General features: G+C 42.3%; 1 protein-coding gene across 1 annotated transcript in view; it reads right to left on the reverse strand.

Moving 5' to 3' along the window:
- The window catches only part of LOC125806756 (rho guanine nucleotide exchange factor 25-like), a 115,934-nt gene extending 112,898 nt beyond the window's left edge, over nt 1-3,036 (reverse strand). The window contains exon 1 of the mRNA XM_049486393.1: nt 1,935-3,036. Coding sequence (XP_049342350.1) covers nt 1,935-2,030 — 96 coding nt within the window. The 5' untranslated portion in view covers nt 2,031-3,036. The remainder of the gene's footprint in view (nt 1-1,934) is intronic.
- Between the last annotated feature and the right edge of the window lie 9,979 nt (nt 3,037-13,015).

Here is a 13,015-nt window from a genome sequence, read left to right on the forward strand (position 1 = left end):
TTGTGAAAAAAGTCCTCTGGTGATCCGTTATATTGTTGCTTTAGTCCGGTGGAGGAATGGGCAGGGAAAAACAATAGGATTTTGGCTCTTGCTCATAAATATTTATACATGCAAACATATTGCCTCTGATTGGCTAACAGCACTGCAACACCAGAAAGCAGCGAGACAGACAACAGTTATAAACGTTTTAAAATAAAAAGAATTGTACACTAATAACAGTCTTTGTCTAATGTCTATGTTACTTACAACATGTGTAATGCCCTGATAAGTGCAGTTGAGCCACTGACCCAGTCTCTGTAAAACGCAAAATGCACCGGAGATCCTATTTAAACCTATAGTTACACAGTGACGTGAGTAGTCAAGGTTTAAAAAGCAAAAATCAGAAAGTAAAAATCCGCCCAGGCGGTTGGAACTTTACCCCAGAGTGAATTTTTACTTTAAACTAGTGTAAAAAAAAATCTCAATTGGACTTCGCTGGTGGTGTTCCATTGACAAATTCTAACCATTTGTTACTTAGCTCTGAATTACTGGGCAAAGCATAGAACACTGATGTGTAATTTATTATTCTTAATAGTATTTACGGGTTGACATAAACACAATGCTTTTCCTGATTAACTCTTTTTCTGAACAACTTCTTTTACTAGCTACTGCAGACAATGGAGGTTAAGGAAGAGTTTCATGTGCGGCATCATATACAACTCAGAGAGACCTATAGTATTGTGTAAGTGGAGTTTCCACATCTAACATTACTACCGTAGCCCAATCCTAGTGATGCTAAGCACCCTATTTCATTTAAATTATGTGAGCAGAGCATATCCTGGGGGGCTTTATATCCCTCTGTAGCCCATACTTGGCATTAGAGGTATGGTGCCAATAGGTTCCAGTTTATCTGGTCCAGAGTGTCCAATATGAGTTCTATTGGCAATACTTCTCTAAAGGCACTAGACAAGCTGAGTGTAAGCTTTTGCACATCTGTGTCAGCAATGGGTGCAACCCAATAGCTGAATGGGTAGTATTTATGTGAAAGGGGTTGTGAGTGTATTAGTGCATTAGCAGAATATGACCACCAGTGATTTGGTCTACAGTTCAATACAAAAAGCTATTGAGTGTACAGACGTAACTAGCAGATGTTGCAATCCCAGTCATGTCCCAGTCTTTATCAGGAAATAAATGGAATAACTGGAACAATATCGTCATAACTGCTTTGTCATGTCATTACAAGCATTCCCACTATTCATCTAGTTCAAAATGCTGCAACTAGGGTCCTTAATAAAACAAAAAAACATGATCATATCAGCTCAGTCCTATCAGCACTGCACTGGCTTCCAGTCAAATTCCATATTGATTATTAGTCTGCTGACATACAGCACAAAGCTCTATGGGGGCTCTGTTCTGAGTACCTGCATTACCTCATTTCCTATTAAGAACAGTCAGGATTACTCAGATTACAGGGTGCTGGTTTCTTTCCAGAAATTAGAAGGCTTTAGGAAGGTGACAGGTCTTTTCTTTTAAAGCCCACCAAGTTTGGGATGTTTTTTTACCCCAGGTAATGCCTCTAAAACTTTGAGTATGCCTCTTAATCTTTGAGTATTAGCTTTAGTTTTATTAGCTTTGGTTTATTGACACTGTGGTACACTGAGATGCTGATGCTATCGTTCCGTCACTTGCACGTGGTGGAAAACTGCCGGACAGATGCCAATGTTTCAGGGTGCCTTTGTGTCTATGTTACCTCCTGGCACTTTTCCTTTAGTTAGGCTCTTAGAGTAAAATCTGCCATTGTTAAAAAAATGTGCCATTGTTTTCTCTGTAGTCCATACACCCAAACAGAGCTAATACTATCTCTCTGTAAAAAAAGATCCAAGCTGAACAAGTTGACTTCTAAACAAAAGCCTCATTAATAAATTAGCATGCTAAGACACTGCTAAGTCACTCACCCATTGTTGACTGGGCATGGCCAGTGAGCTCAGCATGTCTGCCATAGCTCCCAGTATCTGATCAGTGCGCCCCTGGTTCTTCTGAAGAGCTGTCATCGTGAAGCACTCTGCTCTTCTTCTTGATCTGTCCTCTCAGTCTTCCAGTTATCCCTGTCCTTCCTGCGGCGCGCTATGACTGAGCTTTGAGCCGCAGCCCAACTCCTATTCGCCTGGCCCACTGGAACACTCCTGCACATAAATAATTGATTGTGGAAGAGCGGAGGGTGCTTTCGTCTGGACTGGCGCGTGCGCTCGCTCGCTTTTCCCACACCGCTTTCCTTTTCTAAGCCTGATTCCAATTGGGCAGAAGTACAGCACACTTCAGTCAGGGCCTCGTCCCAAATCAGCGCCGTCACCTTAGAGTAAGGTCACTTGAATTGTATATCTAAAAACAGCTTCCCAAAGAACTGCTGTCCACTTTCCGTGAGGTGTCCACCACTTTAGAAAGCATCATAAATCACAGGTTCGTCCAAATCACAACGTCCTGTAATCCTTCATCCCGTGTGAATTCCTATCTCCTTACCCTGAGGCAAAGTGCCGGGCAGCGTGTCCTCCTCAAGCTTTGATGTACGCTCCTTGACTTTTTAAGAACCTTTCCTCGTAATGTGAAGACTGACCATCCAACAGCCGTTCTGAAGGCTCGCTTTCTCTAGCCAGTCATTGGCTGTAAGTGTTTTCCACCCCTTCGCAATCTTCTCCTCCCTCCCTCCTTCTCTCCCCATCCATCTCTTGTTCCTCGGGGCTCTCTTGCACAAGACTTTGCAAAATTCAGGGAGCAACTTTCTTTCCTTTTTTTCTCTCCACGCCTTCTTCTCCTTATCCTGTCTGCCATCCTCCGCTATGTTCCCCCTTGTGTTCTTCCCATTCAGTGCCACATGGTTTGTGTACGCTCCCAAATAAGGCAGCTAGGGCTGGCGTCCAACTCCAGAGAACAGGGCACCCTCTGCTTACAGAACTTACAAACTGACAGGGGTTATTCAGTGTGTCCACTGTGTCTGCTTTTAAACACGGCAGTAGGCTGTGTGCTTCCAAGGTGCCAAAAAGAGTTCTGCAGGGTAATACCATAGAAGAGGCAGTTTTGCTTCCATTAAATACATTTATAAGTTCATAGATCTTTCAGGAACACACAGAGCATTTCTTTTAAACTGATTTCTGAAAAATTTACTGAATTACAAACCATTAAACTAAGACTTGGGTTGTGATTTTTGTAGGTACAGGGTCACAGAGGCATTTCTAAATTGGTTTCTCTGAGTAACTAAGTGGTGTAAACATTACTTACTTGGGTGCCATACAGGTTTGGCCAAATCTAGCTTTGCAGAAAAACTACAGTTCTGAAAGGGAGCATGCCCAAATCTCTTTCTTTTAATCAAACATTCTACAAATACAATCTCCACCTTGTTCACATACACCACTGCAGTCATGCATCATTTTGTAGTCCTTGTGTGCCTATATTTAGGGTTCCATGTCTAAGCTGCATTTGTCTATGGCAAAAAGAATGAGTTATCCCAGAACCAGGTTTAAACACTGTGGCACCAGTGTAGCTGAGATGAGTGGTATTAGCATGTTTAGTTAGAGAACCTAAACTCAAAATATATTATTTGCTGTGCTGGTCAAGATCCACCAGATCAACCAGCCTCTTTACTTCCCAGCCTCTCTAGATTTTACAGCGGGTTAATAATATGGGTTATATTGGTTTGTTTATCTTATGAACATTCAGATTAAGTTTATTATGCACTGAAATACATGTAGAGTAGTTTGATGTTTCTGGCTCTTTGTTTTAGTACATTAAGAAACGTTAAGATTTGTCTTTATAATAAGTTTCAATGGGAAGAAAACCAAAATTAAGTGTTTTAGACTCTTACTGGTTCTTTAGTTAGCTAGTTAGCTTTGTGTTTTTTTTGCTTAGATACAAAACACCAAATATGGGCATAAACAACATGGCGTCGACTACAAAATGACGACACAATTGCAGTGGCCTAACTGCACAACTTTATAAATGTCCCATTCATTTGGCACCCATTATCAGACTCCCATAATTCATGTTGCCTTGTCATGAGCACGCTGGCCAACGTTTAACCTCACTCACAAGATAACACCTCACAACTCATCCATCCCTCACGGTAACAAGCATGTCAGTGTAAAAAAAATGATTAAATCTGCTTTTGTTGGAGTATCTGTTTCTGCTCTCCAGGGAAGACTTTCTAGTACATTTTGGAGCATTGCTGAGAAGATATGACTGCATTTATTGGGGTCAGGATGTTGGATAATCCCAACCTCATCTCATTCCCAACTTCCCAACTCATCCCAAAAATACTGGATGGAGCACCATCATTCCAGAGAACACTGTTCCACTGCTTTACAGCTTAATACTGGGGGCCTTTATACCACTCTAGCCACAGTCTAGGTCTAAGTTCATGGTTAACTGATTTAGAGAGGCTTATTCTATTGGCTGTATTTCTTTACAGAGTCTAGACTTTGTAAACTGTGTGTGTGCATTGAGTTAAATTTATTATAGTGATAATTCACATGCCTTTCTTAGTTCTTTGTATCGTTGCATCAAAACACTTCCAACTGCTGATTCAAATCTGCTGCACATGCATAACCTGCTGTATCTCATCTCACTCCACTTGGTAAGAATTATGTAGATGAACTGCCTTTGATGCATGTGCAGCCACCTGACACACAACAAACATGCACCTTCAAAACACAGTGTTTCAGTGAACTGGCCAGCATGTTTGGAGTCAATGGGCCGAATCAAACGTGGCATGAATAAAACGCGTTACAGCAACACAATTCCCGCCACATCAAATAAACTAAAAGAAAGCAACTGTGCTGATGTTACATATTTTATTTGTGTGCACCCACCATACACATCTGATTCATGTAAATTTAAAGCATTTTTTGTGTTAAAACAGAAAAGAGAGGGGTTATTCTAGGCAAAATAGCACTGTGCAAAAATCTTCAGTTTTGCAGAGAAAGTACAGGGCTAATGTAATACAAAAAGGCTGCAGCTGACATAGACTTTTACTGTATTTTACAGACTATAAGGCACACTGGATTATTAGGCGCATTTTAAGCAACGATAGTAAAGAACAAGGGTGTTTCCATGTTTCCCTTTCAATTCAGCAGGTCTCGCTGCTGAGGGAAGCGGTTAAGTAAACAAAACTGTTATTCTTAATACAACAAACGAGCACTGGATGTTAATCTACACAGATTTTTCCCTGAAAACAGTTTATTTGGGTGAGTAAAGAACTTCTGTTTATTTACAGTAAGCTTAGAGATTTCCAATATTTCCAAAAGCACGGTTAGCAGCAGAGCTAGCCACGGTTAGCAGCAGCGCTTAGCGCTAGTAACTGCCGCCTGATAAAGCTACAAGTCAAGTCAAGTCAAGTCAAGTAGTTTTATTGTCAATACTGCATATGTACAGGACATACAGAGAATTGAAATTACGATACTCTCCTTCCTAATATTACAGCAAGTACAGATAATAGATATAATAAAAGAGAATGGGAGACACTATGAGTACAATACAGCAGGGACACAATAGACATATATGAGACAGAAACAAGGTGCAGTAGTGTGGGGAGAAATAGATAAAAAATAGATATAATATAAAAGAGTGGGAGACACTATATGTACAAAACAACAAGACACAATAAACATACGTAAGACAATAGTGCAATATTGATGGTGATTGAGATGGAATGACAGTATAAATAGTATATATCAGCAGTGCAAATATGGTATGTGGTATATATCTTAAGGCAGGTAAAGTGAATGAGTGCGTAAGTTCTTAAAAGTTCACAGTTTTGGGGAATTAAAGTGCGAATTGACAGTGCAAGTATATCAGATATTGGGTGTGTAGTGCAAGTCCGTTTGGAAGGGACCAGTACTTTGTGTATTGTAGTGCAGAGTTTCAGTACTGTATTAGTGGGAGGTCAGGATGCTGAGTGAGTGTGTGCTGGGGGCAGGATTGGGATGGGGGGTAGAGCAGGAAGAGAGTTCAGCATCCTCACAGCCTGATGGATGGGGCTGTCTCGCAGTCTGCTGGTCCTCGCCCCGAGACTCCGCAGTCTCCTCCCTGATGGCAGCAGGCTGAAGAAGCTGTGTAGTGGGTGGGAGGGATCTCCTGCCAGACGGAGGGCTTTCCGTGTGAGGCGGGAGCTGTACAGGTCCTGAAGGGAGGGGAGAGAGGTGCCAACAATCTTCTCAGCTGCTCTCACGATGCGCTGGAGGGTCCTGCCGCAGGATGCTGTGCAGGCCCCGTACCACACGGTGAAACAGCTGGTCAGGATGCTCTCGATGGCCCCTCTGTAGAAGGTGGTCATGATGGGGGTGGGGGCTCCAGCTCTTCTCAGCTTGCGGAGAAAGTAGAGACGCTGATTTGCCTTCCGGGTCAGTGATGCTGAGTTGGTGCTCCAGGAGAGGTCCTCTGTGACGTGCACACCCAGGAACTTGGTGCTGCTCACCCTCTCCACAGCAGTTCCGTTGATGAACAGAGGTGTGTGCTGTGTGTGAGTTCTCCTGAAGTCCACAACAATCTCCTTGGTCTTCTCTGTGTTCAGAGAGAGATTGTTGTGTTTGCACCAGGAGGCCAGGCGGCTCACCTCGCTCCTGTAGTGTGACTCATCGTTGTTGCTGATGAGACCCACCACCGTCGTGTCATCCGCAAACTTGACGAAGAGGTCGGAGGAGTGTGCTGGTGTGCAGTCATGGGTCAGCAGAGTGAACAGAAGGGGGCTCAGCACACATCCTTGGGGAGCCCCTGTGTTCAGTGTGATGATGCTGGATGTGCTGCTGCCAACCCGCACTGCCTGTGGTCTTCCAGTCAGGAAGTCTAACAGCCAGTTGCACAGTGAAGTGCTCAGCCCCAGACTGTCCAGTTTGAGTATTAGCTGTTGGGGGACGATTGTGTTGAATGCCGAGCTGAAGTCAACAAACAGCATTCTGACGTAGGTGTTCTTGTCCATGTGTGTGAGGGCTGAGTGGAGAACAGTGGAGATGGCATCATCGGTCGAGTGATTTGACCGATATGTAAACTGGTAGGGGTCCAGGGAGGGGGGGAGCGAAGACTTGATGTGATGCATGACTAGTCGTTCAAAGCACTTCATGAGGATGGGGGTGAGTGCAACTGGACGATAGTCATTGAAACAGGATGGCGATGCCTTCTTTGGGATAGGGATGATGGTGGTGGCTTTGAAGCATGTGGGAACCACCGCCTGACTCAGAGAGGTGTTATAGATGTCAGTATAAACCTCTGCGAGTTCCCAGGCACAGTCTCTCAGCACACGACCAGGAATGTTGTCAGGCCCAGGAGCTTTCCGAGCACTGATCCTGCTGAATGCTCTCCTCACACTGTCTGGGGACAGCGTCAGCACCTGGTCACCAGGAGGAAGGATGGATTTCTGGGCGGGTGTGTTGTTGAGTGGCTCGAACCTTGCAAAGAACCCATTCAGGTCGTTCAGCAGAGATGTGTCGCTGTCACAGGTCTGTGGCCGTGGTTTATAGCCTGTGATAGACTGGATACCCTGCCACAGGTTCTGTGTGTCTCTACTGTCACTGAAGCATTGGGAAATCTTCTTTGAGTACAGCCTTTTAGCTTTCCTGATCCCGCGGGACAGGTTGGCCCTGGCTGTCCTCAGGCCTGCCTGGTCACCTGTTCTGAAGCCTGCATTTCTAGCCTTCAGGAGCTTGTGGACCTCTCCTGTCAGCCATGGTTTCTGATTCGCTCGAATAGTGATGGTCTTGAGGTCGGTTACATCATCAGTGCACTTGGTGATGTAGGCAGAGACAGTTTCTGTGTATTCCTGAATGTCTGTGGGGTGGCAGCCTCTCTGAACATATTCCAGTCTGTTGTGCTGAAACAGTCCTGAAGTGCCTCTGAGGAACACACTCGTACCTGCTTAAGAACTGGTTTGGTGACTTTAACCAGTGGTCTGTAAGCTGGCATTAGCATAATGGTGAGGTGATCAGAGGCTCCCAGGTGGGGGAGGGGGGAGGCTCGGTAGGCTCCTCTGTGTGTAGTAAAGACCTGGTCCAATGTGTTGTTACCCCTGGTTGGAAAGTCTATGTGTTTAAAAAGTCCAGAAAACACACTCTTTGGGTCTGCATGGTTGAAATCTCCAGCCAGAATGAGAAATGCATCTGGGTGTGCTGTCTGCTGTTCACTGATGTACAGTTCATTCAGTGCTTCACTCCTCACGCTGTTGTTGGAGGTCGGAGGGATGTAAACAGCAGAGATCAGCACGGCGGAGAAATCTCTCGGTAGATAGAACGGACGGCACTTGATAATCATCAGTTCCACTACCGGTGAGCAGTGTTTACAGACCACAACAACGTTCCGACACCAAACATCGCTGATGTAAACACAGAGCCCGCCGCCGCGGCTCTTACCTCCGTCAGCTAGCGCGCGGTCCGCCCGATAGCATGTTAGCCGCTCCAGCTGAACGGCGTGGTCCGGGATGCTGTTGTTGAGCCAGGTTTCGGTGAAAATATAAACACAACAGTCTCTCACGGTCTTCTGAGTTGACTGAAGTAAGCGGATGTAATCCAGTTTTTTGTCCAGAGAGCGTACATTGGCCAAAAGCATGGTGGGGATAGCTGGCTTGTGTGGGTTAGCCGCTAGCCTCGCTCGGATACCCCCACGCTTACCCCGCTTCTGCCTTCTCGCCTGCCGCCTGTGGCGCTTCCATTGTGGGCGAGCTGCAGCGGTGGGGGTTGGTGGGGGTGCGGGTGTCCGGAGCACGCCGCAGACTCGCAGTTCTTCTCGGAGTCCGCGGTTTAACTCCAAAAGTGAGTTTCTACCGACTCCAAGCAGAAACTCACGGCTGTAGGTGCGCTTCAGGACGTGAAGGCAAGACAAAGACGAACAAAAACACTGCGACTTACGAGACAAAAAACACGAAAACGCTGTTTCCTCGGAAGAGAGAGTAGCCGCTGCATGTGCATGCGCCGCCATCTTGGATTAATGAACTAACTAAGGAACCCTGAGTGTTCCGGTGAGCCAGGGCGCTATCAGCTAGCGGTTTGTCCCACGTAGCATGTTTTAACACGGTAAACATGCCAACTACAGTTCATTATACTTACCTATGAACACTGAAAGAGCTAGCACTGCTGTTAGCAGCTAATGCTAATGCTAATGCTGCTCCAACCTCAGTGCTGAAGAAAATTCACTAAAACTCCTTTATAACACTGTACTTCAGCAGAATGGCTTTACTGCTCCTTACAAACTGAGTGGTAGAAGTAATAAATAAGGTGCATTATCGATTTTTGGCCCGATTAAAGGATTTTAAACGCATCATATAGTGTGAAAAATATGGCAGCTTTTGAGCTACATTAGCCTCAACACTCCTAGTTACATATTAAGAAGCAAAATTCAAGACTTGACTGATCAGCTACATGAGGTAAAGAGAAAAGTATGTAAAAATTACTTTTCCTTTTTTAGAGTTAAAAAGAACCTGCCAATTGCATCACGGTACAGGGTATATAATTTAATATATTGCAATATATTGCAGTACTGTCAGAAAGGTAAAATAATAATTGACTTTAATCAGACCACTTCCTCAACCCTAAGATGTGCCCTTTTTTAAATACAATAAGTCATTCTGAGATGGATATAATTGTGGCATATGCATATTTTTAAGAAAATAGAATTTAAGAAATAAATAAATGAACCCGTAACTTAGGATTCATGGACTCACCCACCTTGGCTTGCGACCGCCCACTGCAGAGCCGTGGAGGGAGTGTCACAGTGCTGTTAGCCAATCAGAAGCTAGATGTTTGCATGCATAAAAGCCGAAAGCTTGTCGTTTTACCAAAAAAAAAAAAAAAACAGGCTGAGCATTGGAGCACTTTTTCACAAAAAACAGCTCACAGGATAGAAATTCACCATATCATCATAAACTTGAAATATCACCAATAATGTAACTCCTATAAAACAAACAACAAAAAAAATTGGCTTCACTTTTCAAGTGCTGACCCCAATCCACAAAACATATATATTTTTATCCAGTAAGAGAATCTGAAGACAGAGAACAAAACTGCTATCTAGTGATCAGGATTCAAAAAAACACAAAATGAATAAATAGAAATGTATACTGTGTTTTTTGAGAATTGATACAGTATTGCAAACCATTACATAATATTTCAGTATGTAGATATTTTCTTACACTTCTATGTATTGATGTACGTACAGAATGTGTGTATATATACAATGTAAGTTTTTTTGCACATCCTGCTTTTCCGTTGTCCATTTCGCTCCATTTAGATCTATTATCAGACAGATCTGAAACGAGTGCCTTTGTGACTTTGAGCTAAAAACAGTGCGTTTGTGGGTGGGCTCCTCTGTATATTGGCCCTTTCCTGTGTTAGACATATACATTCTACAGTCTGCTGCTCATTCCTGCTTCATCTGGCCCAGACACAGAACACACGGCCAAAAAAAAAAGTTACTGTGATTATTCTCTCTCTCTTTCTCTCCCTCCGCTGCCAGAACCACAGCAGGGACGGTCAAATTTGGGTTGGATGTTTTTTCCCCCTTCAGACACATTCTCCGCAGATGAAGCACCATTTGCGGGCTTTCAGAAACACCATGCAGCAGAGTGATTGCGAGAAGGGGAGGGATATAATCAGCTCCAGCTCCTCCGAGCCGAGGCCGAGACGTGTTAAGATGGCTTATGGAAACACTGCCAAGGGTCTAATAATAGCCCAGCACACGGCTGTGTTTAGAACTGGCACTGTGTCTAAACTTAGAGCTCACCGGCCCTTTCTTGTCCAACCCCTCACTCAGTCTGATCACATGCTGGAGAGCAGAGGACTGAAGCTGAGTCATCAATGCTCGATCTTCTTCATAACTCGTCGTCTTTATTGTTCTGAACTTCACTTTACCTGTTTATGTGTTGTATGAAAAATATGGGTTACACTTTATAATAACTTTCATTAATATACCATTAACCAATGATTAATAACTGTTATTTCTCATATTTTAAGAAATTAAAAAGGTGCTATCACATTTGTAAATACTAATGAACGCATTGGCAACATGAACTGCGATTAATAAACATTTGCCTGGTTTAAAATTCGTATTAACTAGCGCTTTGCTAGTATTGACCCATGCCCTTGGGTGGGCAGAGAAGAAGAAAAGAGGGGGAGTTCGGGGCAGCTTCGCTGTAAAGCGTGAAGCCGAAGCCCCGCCTCACACAACGAGAAACATGAGAAAAAGAATAAAATTAAAGAAGGAGGAACATGGGGAGGAGGTGGGTGTGAGGTTGTTCAACGAGCAGGTAGAGAGGAAGTGACGGTTTAAATAGGGAAGAAAGTGGGAGGAGTGAGGGCGTGGATCAACTTCCAAAACTTAGCTATAATACATAGCTCCACTTTATTAATGTTCAAATTCTGATGAGCTAATGATTTGCTAACATTTCTAAATATGAATATACATGCTGATAAATAAATGTCATGTGTGAGCATTTGTTAATATTCCAATTCTGAGGAACTACTGCTTTGTTCACATCTACTGATCATTAGTTAAACAAATATTAATGAAAGTTGTTATAAAGTGTTACCAAAAAATGTCTCATTTTATTTAAATGTTGGTTTTAAAATAAGGTTTGACTGTGGCAAACAACCCATTTGGGACTACTCATTTGGTAACCATACAGATTTTCTGTTAATATGTATGTAAAAAAAATAATATAAAATATATAAACCAAGCTGGTACTGTTGGCCAGATGTTTTTTTTTTTTATCAGGATTTATTTATGGCCATGTTGCCCACATATATTACTAATACAATGTTAAAATTAGAATGAGATGCAGCACATCAGCTTTAAATGATTAGAACATGGTTATGATCTTGGAGGAGCCTGTCTTATTTTATCAAGACATACAGATCACATTTATTTCTGGTCATTTTATATGTCTTGAGTATCAGAATTATACATGTATAAGGTGTATAATCCTGACTAACCGGGTTAATATTTGATTAACATATATTATCAGGACACAATCAGGATACTATTGAGGGTCTAAATATATAAAGTTTAAATAAGGCATACTCCTAGTAGTGATAACTGTGGGGTATCCCAACTTTTACCTTACAAAAAAGACAATTCCATTACTTTAATTACAGTACTTCTATTTACGATGTACAAAAGACAGTTTCACAAGTTTAATAATACTACCTTTATCTCTCAAGATTGTTTCAATTGTTTAAATACCATGTCCAAAAAGATCAAAATGAGGCCAGGGCTGATTCTGTGCAGGCCAGTCAAGTTATTTCATACTGAACCTGCTCATCAATGTAAAAAAAAAAAAAAAACAATAAAAATAAAGAACAAAAACATTAATTGAGAATTTGTGTCCAAACCTATGACTGGTACTTTTTGTCAAAAGGTTTCTTTGGAAATTAAGAAAAAAAAACAGCTCTGTAATCAACAGTTAAAACAATCTATCGTACAAATTACAATACTGCATAGCTAAAAAATGAAAGAACTGAAGTGTGGACCCTCACACACAAAGGCTTGGTATCTGTTAAATGACTAAGTTGTTGTTTTGGCCTAGAAGTTTGATATTCTGTCATTAGGTTTTGATTATTTTAATACGATCATGTCATTTCAGATGCTATTATGGAGAATAATACAGGACTTTTTTTGATATATATATAAATATAATACAGATATAACACAGGTGGTGTCCAATTTCTGTCCCTTTCTCTTTCAGTTCATTCCATTTTCTAAAAAAAAAAAGACTTGTCCCCAAAAAAACTGTAAATAACACTCAAGAAAATGTTCTATAACCAAAATTCCTAAAACACAAATATCAATGCAGACTATCACATTTCTCACAAGAGTCTGTTTGCTGGTAGTTTATCAAAAGCCATTACATAACGTAGAGGCATTCCTTTAATATTATGTCAGTGTCTGAACTCCTTTACAGACACCGTTAACTGGGCTTCACTGTTCCCTGTGTGAAGATGCCCCCTACTGGCATAAAAACATTAAAACACTCTTTATTCAGAGCAAATTACAAACAGTGCTATACCAC

Source organism: Astyanax mexicanus, chromosome 13 (assembly GCF_023375975.1).
Source record: "Astyanax mexicanus isolate ESR-SI-001 chromosome 13, AstMex3_surface, whole genome shotgun sequence".
Lineage (NCBI taxonomy): Eukaryota > Metazoa > Chordata > Actinopteri > Characiformes > Acestrorhamphidae > Astyanax > Astyanax mexicanus.